Source organism: Rana temporaria, chromosome 1 (genome assembly GCF_905171775.1).
Source record: "Rana temporaria chromosome 1, aRanTem1.1, whole genome shotgun sequence".
Taxonomy (NCBI): Eukaryota; Metazoa; Chordata; class Amphibia; order Anura; family Ranidae; genus Rana; species Rana temporaria.
The window spans coordinates 408,216,279-408,237,532 of record NC_053489.1 but is presented as its reverse complement, the minus strand read 5'-3'; the positions used below and the strand labels follow the sequence as shown (position 1 = coordinate 408,237,532).

General features: G+C 41.9%; 1 protein-coding gene across 5 annotated transcripts in view; it reads left to right on the top strand.

The window, feature by feature from the left end:
* Positions 1-21,254, top strand: part of CNOT6L (CCR4-NOT transcription complex subunit 6 like) — a 71,811-nt gene that overhangs the window by 25,413 nt on the left and 25,144 nt on the right. For all 5 annotated transcript variants that reach the window (XM_040324180.1, XM_040324172.1, XM_040324195.1 and 2 more), the window contains exons 3-6: positions 10,563-10,684; positions 15,415-15,601; positions 17,586-17,671; positions 19,978-20,067. In XM_040324180.1, the coding sequence (XP_040180114.1) occupies positions 10,573-10,684; positions 15,415-15,601; positions 17,586-17,671; positions 19,978-20,067 (475 nt within the window). In that variant the 5' untranslated portion in view covers positions 10,563-10,572. The remainder of the gene's footprint in view (positions 1-10,562; positions 10,685-15,414; positions 15,602-17,585; positions 17,672-19,977; positions 20,068-21,254) is intronic.

Here is a 21,254-nt window from a genome sequence, read left to right as displayed (position 1 = left end):
CATTCAAACCCCTCTGTGTCAACTTGTGTGCATATTATCAGGCCAAAATCGGGGTATGTAAACTTTTGATCAGGGTCTTTTGGGTGGTTTCTGTTATGATTTAAAGAGTAAACGCAGTTAATTGATATTAAATGGCTTCAGCCAAACACTAACCGTGAGTGAATGAATGTTTTTGTGTTATCACTCATATTCTCTGAGAAATGGCCAAGGAATCATAAATTCTGCCAGGGTATGTAAACTTATGAGCACAACTGTAGGTGCTACCAAAAACTGACACGAATAAGACGTGATTGTGAAGTAGGAGATTTTTTGTTTGGAAAGATTAAACTTTTGTCTCAGTAAAGAGACTGACTTTTTTTGGCCACATGTTTGCGAAGTGTAAATGCAAAATTCCAAATTTTTTAGGTATGTTTTTTTTACATTTTGTGTTGGGCTGCATTCAAAGCTGTCTTATGCTGGCCATACACTCCACGAAAAATCGTCCGAACGAACTTTCGAAAAACGAAATTTCGGTCGTGAGCGCAAACGATAGTGCCATCATGTAATGGCCGATAAATCGTTGAGTGGACATTAAATAAAAAAAGTTTTTTTTTTTCTTTTTCTTTTACATATACCTAGTGCAGAAAGTTCGCTCGGGAAACACATTAACCTTCCGATTTATCGTTCATCCGGCAGAAAATTTCCAAACTTGTCCTTCGTTTTTTTCATCTCAAACATCCAGACGATTATCGATTTTTGTGCCCATTAACTGTTGGAAAAACGAACTGTCTGAACGACATTTTTGAACGACACGATTTTTAGTAGTGTATGGCCAGCATTAGGCCTTAGTCTTTGCTATGTTTGTCTCTGCAAGGCTCTTAAAGTGGTTGTAAAGCTCTGTGTCACTTGTACCTATAGGTACTGTAAATATCTCCTAAATGTGTGCAGTTTAGGAAATATTTGCTGTATACTGCGATAATTGCATGCGCTGTGAAGAAACAGCCCTCCGCGCCGTTTCTTCACTAGCAATTGCAGTAACTAACTGCTCCTGCATGCATGGGAGTGACGTCGCATGACTCTGGCAAGTCACAAAGCTGGAGTCGATGGCCTCAGAAGGAAGAGTGGCAAGTCACAAAGCTGGAGTCGCATACTAGCCCATTATGCTTTTACTTTGCAGGGGGCGGGGAAGGTAAAACGCATCAGAGTTTACTTTCTCTTTTAAAGCCATCTTTGTCATCTCATTGCTCAAAGGCATAGCTACCTGGCAGTTTATTGGTTAAGGGCATTTCTTTTCCAGCCATGGCTATTTGTGTTTCAGACTGGTTCCTGAAAGCTTTAGTCATCCAAGTCCCATTTGTGTTTCAAAGCGAACAGACTTTTTTTTTTTTCCTCTCTCTCCTTATGTGCCTTGTATACAACCTTGGCCTCATTACTGAAATTGTATTAATTATATGCAGGACTCTGACACTCCCCTATAATTGCCGCACCCAACCATTAAACTTTCATGGTCACCTGTTTTCTTAAAGGACAGTATATGAACTACCTAATGCTGACCTCATACCGTTGTATTGGTAAACGATTGCCAGCATGCTTTTTTTTTTTTTTTTTTTTTTTTATACTAATATAATAAAAAAAAAAAAAGTTGGTGCCAATAGAAATGAGAACTAGACACACACGTGTGTGTGTGTGTGTGTGTGTGTGTGTGTGTGTGTGTGTGTTTTCCCCTGCTCAATTGTTTAAAATCAACATCTGTTCAAGGGATGTTGGAAGATTATCCGTTGATCAGAACACACTGATGAGAGGCTGCAGCTAAGCTTTCGTAAAGACTCACGCACACGGTTGGACATCAAACAAACTTTCCTTTGGGTTTTTGTCCGAAGGGAGTTGTCCGGTCACACCCATAACATACACACGATCTGACTTTTTCAGCAACAAACGCGAATGTACAGACGAGAGTTTAAAAGAGGAAGTTCAATTCTCCGGCGTCACCCTTTGGGCTCCTTCTGCTAATCGAGTTGGTAGAGGTTTCGTCTGTGCCTTCACGATTTTCAGCTTCGTGCAATTTTGTTTCTGAATTAGAGCTGCACGTTTAATCGCGGAGAGAATTGCGATTTCGATTCTCCCCGCGGGATGACCCACGATTCTTATGTCACCGCCATTCCACGTAACCAGCGTGGAACGCAAATGCCGCCGACATCGGGACAGACGTGAGCAGCCTGGACTTCTCTCACAGTTCAATACAACTCTAGTGTGTATCCATGCGCCACCCAGTGGTTCCCGGCGGTACTGCTTCTGATCTATAAAAAACAGACCAGTGATATGTATATATTGTTAAAGACCATATAACACCTATGGAAAAAGCAAAATCAAAGTTTGATTCTGCTTTTTTCAAAGGAGTTATATGGTCTTTAACATTATAGACATATCACTGGTCTGTTTTTTTATATATTCGGATTTTCAAATAAATCAGATTTATTTGGGGGGGGGGTTTCTGGCAATCAATTTTTGAGAATCGTGATCTTCAGTCTAAGCAAAAGAATCGCGATTCTCATTTTGACCAGAATCGTGCAGCCCTATTCTGAATGTCCGTTCGTCAAGCAGACATGTTGCGCAATGGGGTTGTGTTAACTTGACCCACAAAAAAAAATATTGAAATTTGTTTGATTCATATAACCAAAATACACTATTCCAATATAAAGACATTTTTTACTCTGTCCAGTATCGCCAGCAAAGCAGCTTTTAGTATTATCACATTATAAAGAAGAGACTGTGCGCTGCTTTTCTTGATTTCAGAACTTGCCACGCCACGAATGTGCTCTTTCAAATACGAACGCTAGTTTTACCAGACAGAACGCTTCCGGCTGGTCTTTGCTTCTGAGCATGCACGTTTGTACTTTGTACAAAAGTCCGATTTGCTTGCTGTACACACGGTCGGACTTGGCACCATCGGACTCTTGTTGACGTAAAGTTTGTCCATTTGCAGACCGAACTTTTTGTCCGATGAAACCCGAAAAAGTTTGTCCAATGGCGCGTACACACGATCGGACTAATTTGAAAACTTGCTGTTTTTGAAGTTTGTTGGCAAAAAGCCAGACCGTGTGTACGGGCCTTTAGGCCTAACTATGCGATGCATTTCGGAAGCTCCTGATGCAGCCGGCCCTCTCCTCCCTTGATAAGTCTATGAACCCCCCCCCCCACATCCGCTAACAATAACCATGTAAAATCTGACAGGCTGGTTGTACTCAAGTTGATTAACTGCTCCCCCATTGGTGAAATTGTAGGGCAAGAGATTTCTTCAGAAGCCATCAGCTTTCAGGTTATGGGGCATTCTTTATTACAAGTGACTGCAGCAGTTGGTAAAAAAAATTCACTTCATCTTTACCCTCAGTCTTGCAAAGTACAAGTTCCTTCCCTTGGGTCCCTTTTACACTGACACATTTTTCAGGCGGTCTAGCACTAAAAATAGCGCTGCTATACCACCTGGAAAAAATCATGCCCTGCAGTCTTCAGTGTGAAAGGCCAAAGGCTTTTACACTGAAGCGGTGTGCTAGCAGGACCACTCCAAAAGTCCTGCTGGCCGCATCTTTGGAGCGGTGAAGGAGTGGTGTGTTTACCGCTTCTTCCCATTGAAATCAATGGAGAACCATGGTAATACCGCAGGCAGTATTAACCCTTTTTCGGCTGCTATCGGGGGTTAAAACTGCACCGCTAGAGGGCGAATATCGCGGCAAATACGACTGTATAGTGGCGCTAAAAATCGTGCCGCTATACCACCAGCACACCTGTGCCCAGTGTGAAAGGGGCCTTACTGAAAATGCATAGTCTGATTTCACTGCGGCTTTGATTCAGTCTCCACATTGAAACCACGGAAGCGACGTCATGACGTCACTTCCGGGTTTCTCGGCTGCCAATGGCGCCGGATTTAAAAAAGTACACAGTATTCAGAATCGCCGTTTTCGGCGATCTGAATACTTTGAAGTGCAAAGGAGGGCTCGGAGGTCTTTTAGACCCCCGATCCCTCCATAAAGAGTACCTGTCACCACCTATTGCTGTCACAAGGGATGTTTACATTCCTTGTGACAGCAATAAAAGTGATCAAAATGTAAAAAAATTAAAACACAATTTAATATTATAAAAAAAATAAAAAATAAATAAGAAAACAAAAAAAAATTTTTGGCACGATTAATCGTGAATTAACTATGACATTAATGCGATTAATCGCGATTAAAAATTTTAATCGCTTGACAGCACTAGTGTGTGTATGTGTATGTATGTGTATGTGTATGTGTATGTATATGTGTGTGTATATATATATATATATATATATATATATATATATATATATATATATATATATATATATATATATATATATATATATATATATATATATATATATATATATATATATATATATATATATATATATATGATATTTCTACAGAACATGTGGAACTTGCCTAGGGCAGGCTTCAAGCAAACTGCAGTCTGCCTAAGAATGTGTACAGTGTCTGTCTGTGAACAGACTGACACCTGTCCATCAAGCGGTCTTTGTATTGACATAACTCGAAGACCCAGTTCACTGCTTGCAACAGTGGCTTTTAATGTGTGACTTGCACAAAGCAGTCCTGATCGGCTAGCAGTACAGGGCGGGCATTATCCACCGGGGGACCTTTCTCGGCAGAACACCAGTAGTCCTGGCTCCTCCCTCCCTACAGATTAGTCGTCAACCCTAATAGCAAGCCTTTTACTATGGGGGCATTTGAGACGGCTTGCTCCCCGAGCTGCACTCCAGTGAATGGGCATGCCACAGAAGGCGAAGAACAAGCAGACTCATTTCACTTTTAATGTGAGTAGCACTAAACACTAAATTTTTGTTTTTGTCAGATTATTCTGGTTAAGGGCTTTCTCCTGTAGTGGTTAGAGCACTGTTTTGTTTATCTTGCAACTTTTGCTTTGTTCTACATTTTTAGAGTTCCTCCCAGTTTATCATAATGTTTATTTATTTTTATTTTTTTCTTTTACAGATCAATGCTTTATTTTTCCTCTCCTATTATGAAACTGCTTTTGTTTAGATTTCCTGGCAAATGAAGTTGTTTATCCTGTTTACCCACTGTGAAAAAATAACCTACACAGTTACATGCATGTTATGTAGACATGTGATTTGAAATTTGTGACCTCCATAATGCAATTGTCAGTCCTTGGGACCAAACGTTATGCTTGTATTTGACCGTCCCTCCCCTTGGTCCTGGGAGCTAGGGTGGCCCTCCCATCCCAATTCAGTTGCTATATTGTACTGTAATTGGGAATAACACTTGGTGAGTGTTTAAACATTTTTTGGGCTGCATCTCAGACTGAGACCCTATTTGCTGTAGCTAAACTCGACTGTACTTGGGAGGTTAACTTTTTGTCTTGATAATGGCAATAAAAGTGTCTTCCTTCAGTTGAATAATCTTAAGACTGGGATTAACTAACTTTTCTTTGCATTAAGGAGCCAATTTTTAAAATCTTGCTGCCCGGAACTGCATGTCAGGGGTTGGACTATAGGAGTTGCTCACGACTGATGCCAAATGAAAAAATACTTTTTTTGTGTGAGAGAGATTATATATATATATATATATATATATATATATATATATATATATATATATATATATATATATAATCTCGATTAATCTTTACTTTTTTGGATCAATTAAAATTCTTTTGATTGGTACTCACCTTTCCGTCGGCGATCCAGTAACGTTGGGGACACCGGCGGGGCTTGCCGTGTCGATCTGAAGGGCTCCTTTGCTGTGCCTTCATATCTGCATGCCGGCAGGACCTTGCTATCTGCCACACGCAAGGGCTGTTGCACTTCCCTCTATCAACCTGGGATTCTACAGCTATCCACTGGGAGTTGTGATTGTTCCCTTCACGGGACATCTACATGCCGATGGACTGATGTTAACCTCTCCTCATCTGGATTCAGCAGTGGTATCATTGTACACATTTTTATACCTGTATCGTACTTATAAAAACATGTAGCTGACTGCTTTTAGTACCGTTTGGTATTACTCGCACCATTTTTAAAGTTTAGGTAGCTACATCAATTTCATCTCCAGTGCAATATTTATTTTGTTACCTACTTGAAGACTATAAGTTTTAATGCTATTCCCATCGAGCGCTGCCTTTGTGCGGTTTTTGTATCCTGCTATCCATTTTCCCGTGGTTGGAAGCTGCACTGGGAATCGGCCTGCAAGGAGATCAGCTAAAAGTAGTTGGATTTGTATGTGCGTTATAATTAATCAAAAATTAGTCGATTAATCGATTAAAAGAAAAAAAAACATTGAACAGAACATTTTTGATCAGTAACTGTGTGTGTGTGTGTGTGTGTATATATGTATGTGTATATATATATATATTCTGATATTGAAACTTAATCCAGATACCACATCAAAGCAAAAAAATCTAAAATTGTAATGGTGAAAAAAGTCCAAAAATAAAAATAAGGCAAAGTCCCAGAAGTGAAAAGTAAACTGAAGCAAAGATTCCCAATTATGATCATAAGGTGAGGGGTAATTTTAATGTGCTTTCATATGAATACAAAGACAAGATGGTTGAAATAGAAGATCATAGAGGGAGTTCCTTCATCCGAAGTATTGGACACCCAAAGTGAGCAAGTAGTTTCCTTATCGGAAGAAAAGACCAGACAGGCAGTCTCGCCAGACGCAGGAAATTCGGTCTCCCAGAAACCTTTGCGAAATCTCAGGATACTAGATCGGTATTCCTCAAACAGAATGAACGCTCATAGTGTAGTATTTGAGTGAGTGTAATTTAATAAGTGTAAAATGAATTGCACTTGCAAATTAAAACTCAATGCACAGTGTTAAATATATATCATCGGGCAGCGGCATTTCCTCGGGATTCCTCCGCTTGCTGTGTGCCGTGACCATCGACCTCCAACAAGGAAAATGTGAGGACTTCAGTATCAAAAGCCCACTTTATACGTTTCGTCACAATAGGTTGTCGTCTGGGGATTGGCTGACATGATCACGTACGTTGTTTATATAATCCCGCGGCGCCTTTTTTAATAGGGACCAAACGGAATAAGGTGATGGAAAGATAAGGCGTCTTCATATTTAACTGATGGCAACCCAACCATAGCGGACTAACTATAGAGGAAGCCAAAGGGAAAATTAATAGTATGTCTCTGCCATTTAGTGGCGGAGGCACAGTATCGCTACTGTGTAAATGGCATTGGCTCACAGCATTGAGGCAAGAGTTGGAACCAGATTGCACAACATCACAATCATAGGTATTGGATGTACAGTGGGGATCAAAAGTTTGGGCACCCCAGGTAAAAATTTGTATTAATGTGCATAACGAAGGAAAGATGAAAAAATCTCAAAGGCATCAAATTAAAAAGTTAGATTTTATTTCCAGCAGTTGTCTAGAAAACAGAAACTGAAAATAGTTGACGCTCACAAAGCTGGAGAAGGCTATAAGAAGATGGCAAAGCATTTTCAGATGTCAATATCCTCCTGTTCGGAATATAATTAAGAAATGGCAGTCATCAGGAACAGTGGAAGTTAAAGCAAGATCTGGAAGACCAAGAAAAATATCAGACAGAACAGCTCGCAGGATTGTGAGAAAAGCAATTCAAAACCCACGTTTGACTGCACAATCCCTCCAGTAAGATCTGGCAGACACTGGAGTTGTGGTACACTATTCCACTATAAAGAGATACTTGTACAAATATGGTCTTCATGGAAGAGTCATCAGAAGAAAACCTCTTCGTCCTCACCACAAAAATCAGCGTTTGAACTTTGCAAATGAACATATAGACAAGCCTGATGCATTTTGGAAACAAGTTCTGTGGACCGATGAGGTTAAAATAGAACTTTTTGGCCGGAATGAGCAAAAGTACATTTGGAGAAAGGGCACAGAATTTAATGAAATAACCCCTGTCCAACTGTTAATCATGGGGGTGGATCAATCATGCTTTGGGGTTGTATTGTAGCCAGTGGCACAGGGAACATTTCACGAGTAGAAGGAAAAATAGATTCAATAAAATTTCAGCAAATTTTGGATGGTAACTTGATGTCATCTGTGAAAAAGCTGAAGTTAAAGAGAGGATGGCTTCTACAAATGGATAATGATCCTAAACACACCTAAAAATCCACGGGGGATTACATCAGGAGGCGTAAACTGAAGGTTTTGCCATGGCCTTCACAAACTCTTGACCTCAACATAATAGAAAATCTATGGATAGACCTTAAAAGAGCAGTGCGTGACAGACAGTCCAGAGATCTGAAAGAAAACTGGAAGACTTTTGTAAGGAAGAATGGGCAAAGATACCTCAAACAAGAATTGAAAGACTCTTGGTTGGCTACAAAAAGTGTTTACAAGCTGTAAAACTTGCCAAAGGGGGCAGTACAAGATATCAACTCTGCAGGGTGCCCAAACTTTTGCAGACGCCATTTTTTTGTTTTCTGTAATTTTAAAAGTGTAAATGATGAAAATAAAATCTCACTTTTTTGACATATTATAAGAATGTCTAATCTGTAATTTGATGGCTTTTGGAGATTTTTCCATCTTTCCTTGGCTTTGTTCTGCACATTAATACAAATTTTTACCTGGGGTGCCTAAACTTTTGCCCACTGTATATATTAAATGATACAAGACACAATGTCTACACATAACATGTTTTTATAAAAATATTTCTTATCTATACCCATATGTGATCTGCAACATAGAGATGATGAAACAATCAAAATTTAAAAGTATTTAAAAAAAAAAAAAAATAAACTTCCAAGCCTTATTGATACAACGGTTTGTCCCAGTTGACATTTAGGCCAAAAGGCACATAGGACCTCATGTCAAATATCCATTTAGTTTAGAGTCTGGAAATGGATCTATCCTTGTTGGTACCCCTCCAGTGGGGATGGATTTTGTCTATAGGTAAAAACATTGTACCTTCCTTTTTTTTTATTTATTTTTTTATTATCGTGGTATTTGGCATAATGCCTGGAAAATTGTGTTTTGGGGAACCCACATTTGATATTGCCAACATGTTCATCTAAACGCACATGTAGTAAAAACTACCAGTCGATCAGGGATGGCTGGGCCTAATATCTTACAGTGTGTGTGTGTGTGTGTGTGTGTGTGTGTGTGTGTCTTAGTGTTGATTGGAATATCCAATAATTGGGGAAACAGACAAATTTTAACTCTAAAACCTGATTTGGCCCTTGTTGGACCATTTAGCATAAGGTATCTGTCCATATCCCCAATAGTTTTAATGGTCTCGTCGATCTCATTCTCAGCATAAACTTTATCTAGAAACCTTGATTTAAGAACCTGTGCTTGTTGATAATCTGAGATGGAAGTACAATTACGCCAGATGCTCTGAAATTGTCCTTTAGGGACTGCCTTTAACCACGATGCATGATGGCAACTGGTTAATGGGATGAAGGCATTACGGTCAGTCTCAAAGTATGTATTTGTAGTCAGACATCCATCCCTACCAATAATGTTTAAGGTCAAGGAAGTGACTCTGAGATTGGCTGGCTTCAAACTGTAAGGGGATGCCTCTATCATTTGCATTCAATTTGGCAAAAAAAGTGAGGGTAAATCGCTTTCCCACAGGAGAAGTACATCGATGTACCTTCCCCAAAGACGCACATCCCTCGGGGGGTCAGTATCTATTGCATCCCTTTCCCAACGAGCCATAAATAACTTGGCGAGGCTAGGGGCGAATTTAGTGCCCATTGCAACGCCGCAGGTTTGTAAAAAAAATTATGGCTTGTGGCAAAAACCTAAGTGTTTTATAATGAAATCTCTCTGTATTGATGTTAAAGTATGATCTTGTTCGAGATGGCATTTCATCACCTCCAAACCTTGTTGATGTGTTATAACCGTGTAGAGAGAGGCGACATCAGCTGTTGCCAAGATGAAACCCTCTGACCATCCACATTCTGCTAATGGGTTGATCACTTGGGTGGTATCCCTCAAGTATGAAGAAGTGACGACTTTGCGGCTCCGGCCAATCACGGCGCCGGAGCCGCGATACTTGGAAGTAACTCCGGGAAGACATGCCGGAGGGGGAGACCTGGACCGATGCAGGGGCTTCGGAGGCAAGTAATGCGTAATGAGCTAGTATGCTATGCATACTGGCTCATTATGCCTTTTTGTCTTGCAGGTTTTTTTTTGGTTTACTTCCTCTCTAACTTTGTAGAGTCTCCACAGAGGGAGCACATGTATTCTAATGGCTAGATGGAGGGAGCCCAACCCTCACAGTCGCAGGAACACACAGCACATTACACTGGCAGAAAAGGTGTCGGTGCGTTGCCTGACCAATATGTCGACCATACAAAAAGGTCACTGCCCCACCAATAACTGGTCTTCACAGCACCCGAAGGACAAACGCATGGCATTAGTCCCCATTTTGTTTGGTTGGGCAACTTTTTGTTTTGTAATTGTCATTTTGCAATTTTCAAATCATTTAAAATTGGCTGATTTCCAAACATGCTTGCACAAGTGCCACCATGTTGCCCATTTGGAAATGCATCTTTTATTTAATTTTTTCCTATTTTTCTTTCTAGATTAACAGGGATGCCAAAAGAAAAATATGACCCCCCTGATCCGCGTCGAATTTATACAATTATGTCAGCAGAAGAGGTGGCCAACGGTAAAAAGTCTCACTGGGACGAATTGGAGATCTCCGGTAAGCTACCTGTCTTCATTTCAGGACAGTAAGACATGTGCAGTTTTGTGGTAGTTCAAATAAATGGTCTGCTTTGATTTTTGCATACAAATGAGCTGTGTTTTTTTAAAAGCAAGAGCTTTCTTTGTGTTTTTACTGATGGGCATGTTTGATAGACCCATTTGCCTGTACGTTTACTGATATGGGAAATGGTTCTTCATGTACTTGTCACTTGGTTAATAACCTGATGAATGTATACTTTTTTTTTTACACATGCCAATCGAAAATGGCAACTTCCATTTGAGAAAACCACTGTTCATAGTGCAGAATTTTTGTTATGCCTTTTCATTGTTTAAAGGGATTGCCATTAATGGTAAATAAAAAGTGAAAAATCATACAAAATGAACTAGTTCCCTCCTTTTTTTTTACCAGCCTGAAACGCCACCCTCCAGTAAGATCATGCTTTGTCTATAGATGTTCTGTCCCCTGTCCCATGCTGTATCCTAACTGGAGGGGAAAAACTCCCATTCCAGAGACCTAGCATGAAATCTTCAGATTACGCTGAAGGTTTTAGTTAAATTGTGTGGGTAAAGCAACCATAATTAAAATGAGCTATACCCCCATGCATTGGTAAAGATATATTCAAAGGCTTCACATGTACTTTTACTATGTCTATGTACTCTCTCCTGGACTTTGGGTAGGTCATACTGATGGCCCACCCAGAACTTCACTACTAATACTTTATTTATTTATTCTTCCCTAGTTTTTGGGCAATGCGGGCTATGTGTTTTAATACTTTGTTACAATTTAAATTGACCCGAAGCATTTATGGTTTTACTGTATGTGTGATAATAAAGGTTTGTTGTGGGGGCACCTAAGCAGGTTTCTCCAGAGCCGCTGCTCTGCATGTCCATTCACACACAAAGCCATGGCTTGGCCCCGTCCCTTCATTGGCTCAGTCCCTGGTACAGGAGCTGGAGGCGCATAATGTCACTGGTAAAGGTGCTGGACTCAGGAGGAGTCCCGCCTTCCAATCAAGTTGTGTCTCTCCAAGTGGTCTCTGGGTCTTACAACGCCACGGCTGTGGCATACGTCAATCATCAGGGGGGCACACGAAGCTCGGCTGAAGCAACGGAAGTCGTGGACATCCTCCGGTGGGCCGAAAGCTACGTTCCAGCTCTGTCGGCAGTGTACATTCCGGGGGTGCTGAATTGGCAAGCCGACTATCTAAGTCGCCAAAAGCTAGACCAAGGAGAATGGTCGCTACACCCGGAGGTGTTTCAGAGTCTGTGCCAAAAATGGGGCACTCCAGACGTGGACCTTTCTAGCGTCTTGTCTCAATCGGAAGGTATCACGATTCGTGGCCAGGTCGAGGGACCCGTGGGCGGACACGTCAAGACGCGCTGGTGGCGCCTTGGGGGTCACCATCGCCTAATATACGCTTTACCTCCCCTTCAGCTTCCTTGCTTGCTGCGCAGGGTGGATGCCGAGGAAATACCAACAATCCTGATCGTCCCAGATTTGCCGCGCCATCCCTGGTACGCAGACCTGGTGCGTCTGGTGGCAGCCGTTCCCTGGCGTCTACCCCTGAGAGAAGACCTTCTGTCACAAGGTCCTATCTTTCACCCTGCTTTACAGTCGCTGGCTTTGACGGCGTGGCTGTTGAGAGCCAGGTGTTGAAGGACCGAGATCTGTCGTGCTTGGTGATCTCTACCATGCTACGAGCACGGAAGTCTACTTCACGAAAGATTTACCATCGTACGTGGAAGGCCTACATCTCTGTGTGAAGAGATGAAGTGGCACCCCCGTACATACGTGATGTCCCGGATTCTGCTGTTTTTTTACAGCGTGGAGTGGATCGGTTAAGAGTCGGATCTCTGCTCTAGCTGTTTACTTTCAGCTACCCTTGGCGGCGCACTCCTTGGTGCGTACATTTGTGCAGGGGGTCCGGCATGGGGCCCCTCCTGTGCGTTCCCCACTGCCTCCATGGGACTTGAATTTAGTTCTTTCGGCGCTTCAAGAAGCTCCGTTTGAGGACATTTGGAAGATTCCTTTACTGACTTTGTCTCAGGTGGTGTTTTTTCTGGTGGCAATTACTTCGGTCAGACAAGTATCTGAACTGGCGGCCTTGTCTTGCAAGGCTCCTTACTTAGTCATCCATTAGGGTAAGGTGGTGCTGCGGCCGCAGCCATCATTCCTTCCAAAGGTTTTTTCGGCTTTTCACATTAATGAGGACATTTGTTTTTTCCATCCTTATGTCCTCGGCCGAAAAACCCGAAGGAGGCCACTTTGCATTCCTTGGACGTGGTTCGGGCCCTACGAGTGTACTTGTCTGCTACGGCTCCGTTTCGGAAGTCGGACTCACTGTTGTTGTCGGTGACTGGTCCTAAAAAAGGTCTGGCATGCTCGTCGGCCACCATTTCTAGGTGGATCAGACAGGACGTGCTCCAGGCCTATGCCCTAAAGGGGCGGGTGACTCCCTTTCAGGTCACGGCGCATTCAACCAGGGTGTTTGGTGCCTCTTGGGCTTTCCGTCATCAAGCGTCTGTCTTACAGGTATGTAAGGCGGCGACCTGGTCGTCAATCCACACCTTCTCAAAATTTTACAAGGTGGATGTGAGTGCATCTTCGGATGCCTCCTTTGGCCGCAAGGTTTTACAGGCGGCAGTTTAAGGTTGGAGTTTCTCCGTTGAACTCTGGTTTGTTTAAGGTGAAGCTTGGTTTGCTGTGTTTTTTTTTTTTTTTTCACTCTAATTTTTTTTGACACTGCTTGGGGACATCCCTAAGGTCAATGCTGCTGTGTCCGTCCATGAACAGAAGAGAAAATAGGATTTTTGTACTCACCGTAAAATCCATTTCTCTGAGTTTGTGGATGGACACAGCACCCACCCCTCGTTTGTTTGTACTGCTTGTCTACGAACTGATGCTGGATGTTCCAGAGAGTGGGATGTACCCCGGGGACACGCCCCCTGGGAGGTGCTGTACTGAGAAGTGTTACTTAAAGTGCTGTTTTTTTTTCTGCCTAGTCTCTGTGTGATTCCCTAAGGTCAATGCTGCTCTGCCCGTCCATGATACAGCAATGCTGCTGTGTCCATCCATGAACTCAGAGAAATGGATTTTTTGGTGAGTACAAAAATCCTTTTTTTTTTTTTCTGGACCCTACTGGTCAGAATGAACCATCGCCTTCACAAACAGATGTGCCTACTGTATAAAGATACCGCTTTGTTTTCTGGCAACAGGAAGTGGACTTGCCCTCCTGTTTGGGGACAAAATCAAGTTGGTTTGAGTGCTGGTCATTCATTCACAGATGCCTTGTGTTTTTTATAAATAGAAGGCTTCCTCTGACTGCTTGAGGTTGAGACTGACTTAACCACCTGCCTCTCCACTCCAGCCAATCAGAAGTCTTATTTTCATCCAGGAAATACTAAGCTTCCTGTGAGTGGCTGAGCAGCCCTCCACCGGATTTGATTATATTCTGGGGATGGGAAGATTTCCAGGGTGTGCTTAACCACTTAAGCCCCGGACCTTTTGGCTGGCCAAAGACCAGAACACTTTTTGCATTTCGGCACTGCATCACGTTAATTGACAATTGCGCGGTTGTGCGACGTGGCTTCGAAACAAAATTTACTTTTTTTTCCCCCACAAATGGTCTTCTTTTGGTGGTATTTGAAACCTCTGCGGTTATTTGGGCTATAAACAAAAATGGAGCATCAATTTTGAAAAAAAAAGTATTTTGTACTTTTTGCTACAAATATCCCCAATTGTGACTGCAACTTTATGGCGGACACTTTTGACACATTTTTGGGGCCATTGTCATTTTTACAGTGATCAGTGATATAAAAATGCACTGATTACTGTGAAAATGGCAGTGAAGGGTTAACCACTAGGTGGCGCTGAAGGGGTCAAGTGTGTCCCCTAGGAAGTGATTCCAACTGTTAAGGGGAGGAGCTACCAGTGACGCGTCACTGATCACTGTTCCCGATCACAGGGAACAGTAGATAACTGATGTGTCGCTAGGCAGAGCCTTGTTTACAAAGGCATCCCCCCCCTGTTCTGCCTTTGCTGATGGCAATCGTGGGCTGACCTGGAACATGGAGTTCCCGGGACCCGCAGGTGCACTTGCGCTGGGCAGCAAATCTAAAGGGACATACAGGTACGCCCATTTGCCTGCCTGTGCCATTGTGTCAACTTGCATCGTCGTGCGGCAGTCAGCAAGTGGTTAGAGGAACTGCAGTCTGCTCACATAATTTGTAATAACATCTTTGCCATTCTGAAGCTTTGCATATTTTATATATACTGTGATTCTGTACTTGCCAAATATGCTTTAGAAATCTCCCTCCACTGTGTCTGGCTGCAATCATTTTAACTGTGGGCAGCTGAATCGGCTGCCTGTTCACTTCCTGGATTTACAGAGGCACACCTGCAGCTCTGATTGGCCCTCTTACGACTCGTCCCCCCTTCCTCCTTGGCAAATTCTCACGAGATTGAGAGAACTGTGCATGTCGAACGCCTAGGCAGTTTTTCCAAACAAGAAACCTAGTGGTATTTACTAGCAGAAAACAAATGTTTTACTATCCAAAGTTAAAACAACAAGGGCAGAAGATTTAATACATGGCTAAAGAAATTACTAAAGTTCCGATTTAACTGCTTGTAGATCAGTACTGAAGGCTTTTCATTGAATCATATTGGTTTTCTGAGACCAAGATGAGTAACTTACCTGTTTAACAATCTCTCTCTCTCTCCTCTTTTAGGTCGGGTGCGGAGCTTAAGTACATCGCTCTGGACATTGACCCACTTGACTGTGCTGCACCTCAGTGATAACAACCTCTCCCGTATCCCGCCTGATATTGCCAAGCTCCATAATCTGGTTTATTTGGACCTTTCTTCCAATAAGCTCAGAAGTTTACCAGCAGAGCTAGGGAACGTAGTGTCTCTCAGGTGAGTAGAGGTGTGTGTGTGTGTGTGTGTGTGTGTGTGTGTAATACGTTCTTTACTGTTCAGTGTAGAAATTGTGGCAGGCATAATGAGCACTCGATTCCTAAGTGGAGTTTAAATTAACCAGACTTTTAGCTCCTTCTCTTCTAAATATGTCTTCTCCTCCTTTTTGGAATTTGCTATATCCTTTCCTAAACAAACACATTTTTGAATGCTATGGTTGCACCAAGGATGCTTTCACATGGGGGCGCGGGCAGCGTCGCTTTTTTTAGTGGGGGTATTCAAGTGCTAGCGGGGTGCTTTTAACCCCGTTAGCGGAGGGTTAAAACCATCCACAAAGCATTGCAGCGGCGCTTTGCCCATTCAGCGCCGCTTTGCTCCAAAGATGCTGCTTGCACGAGTTTATTTTTTATTTTTTAACGTCCTGCCAGCGCATTGCCTCAATGTAAAAGCCCCAAAGATTTCACACTGAGACTGCAGGGGGGCTGTTTACAGGCGCTATTTTTAGCCCAAAAGCGCCTTAAATGCCCCAGTGCAAATGTTGTGTGTGTGTGTGTGTATGTGTGTGTGTATATATATATATATATATATATATATATATATATATATATATATATATATATATATATATATATATATATATATATATTCCTAATTTTTATCTTGTGCGTTTTTTTGTATTACCACTAAAGGCATTTTGATTTTCTGTTTTTAGTTTCAATAAAAAATTTATCCTGCTAGACCAGGGGTGTCCAAACTTTTTTCAAAGGGGGCCAGATTTGATGAAGCGAGCGCCGACTATTTTGCCTGACATTTTTTGAACCATTAAAATTAAATGCAAAGTACCAAATACGCTGCCCAATGAGAATTATCTTGCCTTTGTGGCTGTGTGTGGTGAAGTCTAAGGATGAGCTAGGGCGTGTTATTTGGATATACCGTATAACACACAGGTGTTTAACACGCACCTTAAATTTAAGAGGGAATTTTCAGGAAAAAAATGCAATTTTAAATGATAAACTGTGAAGCAAAATAAGGGTCAGTGCCTATCAATGCAGCCTCACCATTGCCATGAATGCAGCTTCACCATTGCCCTGAATGCAGCCTCACTGTTGCCATCAGTGCATCCGGATCAATGCCCATCTACAGCCTCGGAGGGGACAGGGAGGGGGGTGGGACGAGCGCCAACGGATTACATACATAAAAATCTCCTTTTTACTAGGCGGCCTTCCCATTACAAAGGCCGTCAAGTAAACCAGAGATTCTCCTGTATGTTATCTGACGGCACTCGTCCCACCCCCCTCCCTGTCCCCTCTGAGGCTGCCAGACCAATAAATACGGTATATATCTTTTGTGGCCGCCCCCCCCCCCCCCCCCAACGAATCCCTGAGTGCCATACGGTGCTCTGGGTTTCGGTGGGGGCCATAAAAGATATGTAATGTATGTCCAATTTACCAGTGGGGCAGCATTAAACCAAAATGCGGGCCACATTTGGCCCCCGGGCCGTACTTTGGACATGCCTGCGCTAGACCTTTAGTGCTGTCCTGTGCAGTGTTGTCTAAAATATTTTTATAAGCCCTGTACAGTTCACTGTGTATTAAAGAACACTGGCCCCATATTATGGAGATGAAAAGGTGCCTATAACGCTTTCTCGCAGGGTGCCAATACTGCTCCTCCATAGATGCAGTACGTGTGTGTGTGTGTGTGTGTGGGGGGGGGGGGTGTTTTACCTAGGACAGAAACTTTGTTACTGGCAGGATCACCAAGTGAAAACGTGGGGGAAGCTTTAAAAAAAAAAAAAAAGTATCCAGATTTCGGGACTGGTAAACCATGTTTCTGCAAATTCTTTCAGGATGCTTGCCCATGACTGATTCATTCCCTAAAGTTCTGTGTTGGAATACCCTTTCCCTGTATATGCCTTTTTTTTTTTTTTTTTTAATTCCTTTTTAGATTTATTGCTAAAAAAAAATAATTGTTTTTTCTTCTACAGGGAATTGCTTTTAAATAACAATCTGTTACGGGTTTTACCTTATGAACTGGGGCGGCTGTTCAGGCTTCAGACCCTGGGGTTAAAAGGTGAGTTAATTGTTTGGCTCTTAGATTTGTGATTTGATACACTTGCAAAGTGCTTAATAGAAATTGCATCGTTTCATTTTACACTCGGCTGTTTTTTCCCTCCAAGTTTATGCAGTGTGACACTGGGAACATTGCAGTGCAAGGAATTGTAGTGTTTTTCTGATGACCTAATGTTTCTTATGAAAAGTGGTGGACATGACTACTTCACCAGAAAAGTAGCAATAATTCTTCCACTGTGCAGTGGTCTGTATACCAACCCTATCATAGGGATGCTAGGCAAGCCTTGTAGTTTTAGGGCATGAATTTGGATATGAGCTGAAATACACTAATACGGGGTGAATAAAATTTCATGGGGCTCTTTTACTTGCCCTAAATATTTGTATTTACCAATCCAGTTCTTGGATTCCACAGCTCTGCCAAACAATTTAGCCAACCCAGCAGAACTGGAGACTTTTTTTTCTTTTTTGCTACAATTCAGTAACAAAGGTCTTGTTTTCACCCCCAGCCTGTTACTGCATAAAAGGAGGAGGCATCGTAGTTAAAAGCTCATGTGTGTCATCTGTTCTCTCCTCCTATCGGCATGCTCATTGCACATCAGCACAACTGATTGTCTCTTTGCTGTCTCTCTGCTCCAGTGTGAGCTTTGCTGTACAGTAGAATGCAAGAGGTTGATACCAAGTCAAATTCACATACTTAATTTGCGTTTATATACTTAAGGATTATTAATGGATCCTGCCTCTTCTATGTTGTGATTCTGGGACCTGCTGATTGACTTGGTGAATCACAGTGCAGGACCCTGTGTTTACTAAGGCCCCATGCACACGAGACGCTGGTAAACGTGTGTTCAGAGGCATTTGGACAGCTTTTTCAACTGCCCCTGAACACATTCAATGTTCTCCTATGTGTCCATGCACACAGTCACGTTTTTCTACGTTTTTTGGCAGTTGTGTTTTATGCTCGTTTTTTCAGAAGCAAAAAACATGGGTTCAGACGCAAAACGCGGTACTGGCGTTTTGCCGCGATTTCGTTTTATAGGAGTTTTTTTAAAGGTGACCTATTATTTTTTTTTTTTTTTTTTTTTACATTAGAAATCTAAAAAATGATGGCAAATGACGAAAAAACATTAAAAAAAATGTAATTGCTTGCATTGCATTGTGGACAATCCACAATTTGTGGCAGGTGACGTGGACAACCCACAATTTGTGGCAGGTGACGTGCCCAGTGGACAATCCACAACTTGTGGCAGGTGACGTGAACAATCCACAACTTGTGGCAAGTAACGTGGCCAGGTGACGTGGCCAATCCACAACTTGTGGCCAATCCACAACTTGTGGCCAATCCACAACTTGTGGCCAATCCACAACTTGTGGCCAATCTGTGGCCAGTGGACAATCCACAACTTGTGGCAAGTTGATGTGGACAATTCACAACTTGTGGCAAGTGACACGCTAAATAAAAGTACACTGCTGCTCACTCAGCTGCTACTCACTCTGGTCTTACAAAATGTCTGAAATGGTTCAATACTGTTTTTTGAGCTTAGGGTGGGTCTTATGATGTTTCTTAACTAAACGCTTATAAAAGCAAACGCGGCATTTTAAACGCCGTTTTTTGCGTTTGAAAACGTGTGTTTAGATGAGTTTGCATCTGCGTCTCGTATGCATGGGGCCTAACACCACAGGGTTCTGTACACGGAACAGATGTGGCTGGTTTTTGAAAAATTGGCTACATCTATTAGTAAAAGCAGCACATAAAACACACATTTCTGTATATTAATCTGTAAAGCTGTTGGGCCAGAGATATTGAGGTAATGTTTTATTTTCTTAATCGTGCACCACTAATTGCTAGAGGTTATTTGCAAAGACTAGTGATTTGAATTGCTTTACAAATGCATATAAACTACAGAAGTTGCATGTGGTATTGGGTAATCTTGATTATCTGCACTCAGTCTAAAAATGCCTCAGTCTAAAATTAACCACTACATGTGATCTGTATAGCGAACAGTTTTTATACTGTTGATGCTAGCACGACCTGAGCTATTTTATTATAGAAATGTTTGCTACATCATTTCTTACCACTAGCATAACTATGAAATGTCACATGCAACCTATTTCCTAAACGTGAAACTTCAGTGCTTGAGTAATGTAGTGTGCGCCTATGCCGGTCACCACGGAAGCATTGATGTTTAGGTGTGGCTGCTTACTACCATTTGCTTGTATTGTATTGTACACTGTGGCACCTACTACTCAACATAGCTTCTGTTCTGAGAACTTTTTTTATTTTTATTTTATTTTTTCATTGTTCCATAGGCAATCCTTTATCACAGGATGTTCTCGGTCTGTACCAGGAGCCAGATGGAATCCGAAAGCTACTGAACTACATGCTTGACAATCTAGCAGGTAATTGCATAGCTTTTCTTTGCAGAAATGTACAGTCATTATAGAAAAACCTCCCACTTTAACTCTTAAAGATTACTTTAGATGTATGCTATACAGGAAAGGCATGACATTAAAGTGGTTCCAAAGGGAAAATGTTTTCTACCTTAATGCTTTCACTGCTTTATAGTGGCGTTTTGTAATTTGCTCTGCCCTTCCTCGCTCCCCCAATCCCCTTTAAATATTTTCCTGCAACGATCCAGCACTGTGCCCATCTGCTGTCTTTTCTCTTCATTCTCACAATCTTGGAGCATCAGGTGTAATTTGGTTCCTGCTGCTGTCCGTTAAGTCCTACAGTGGGGTTGTGCTGTGGGTGTTTCAGTGGACACACAGCCCAGTTTTGGATCAAGTCTGCATGTCTGTAAACATTATTATTATGAAGAAATTGGACCTTTTTTTTTTTTTTTTTTTTTTTATTGCCTCAACTTTTTTGCTACTAATAAAATAGAAGCGGTGAACCCTGCTCTGTCCCACGTATATATTATAAAAATGGCAGTAGCCTTGCAGTGAGTTTAAGTTTTTTTGCAGTGGCTTTTTTTTTTTTTTTTTGCAGCCAAAACGCTCTAGCCAAAGACGGTTGATATCCTATGTGTCCATGCACACACATACTGTTAACATGATGGGGAGTTTATTGACTGTAGAAAAAATAAGTCTGAAGCTCAAAGCAGCAGCTGTAAAAAAAAAAAAATCCAGTGTGCATAAGGCGTAAAGGTTGTGTCCTGTAATGTACTCGCAACAGGATTTTTGACTTGCTAGTAACATCTGTTTTGACTGCTAAATAAATTGTTTTGTTAGCTGTAGAATAGTGTGTCCTTGTTTGTAATTAGAGGGGACTGTCCATGACGTACAGGTTAGCATTTTCTTCCTTTAGTGCTGCAGTATTTCTGACTTGGAGCATTCATGTGTGACGTATATATTTTATGGCTTTTCACAAGGCTCAGTGTAGGACATTTCTTGGTGCCATGAAACCCTCCTTTCCCTCAGGCTGTGTAGAAGATGCCAAAAAACAGAACCCTTAGGGCTTGTTCACACTTGACAATTTCTGACGCTCAACAAACTCTCCTATAGTTAGTATAGGCGACAGCAGGGAATTAGAGTGGGGCATTTTACAAGCGTTAACGCCGTTGGAGCATTTAAAACTGCTCTTCAAT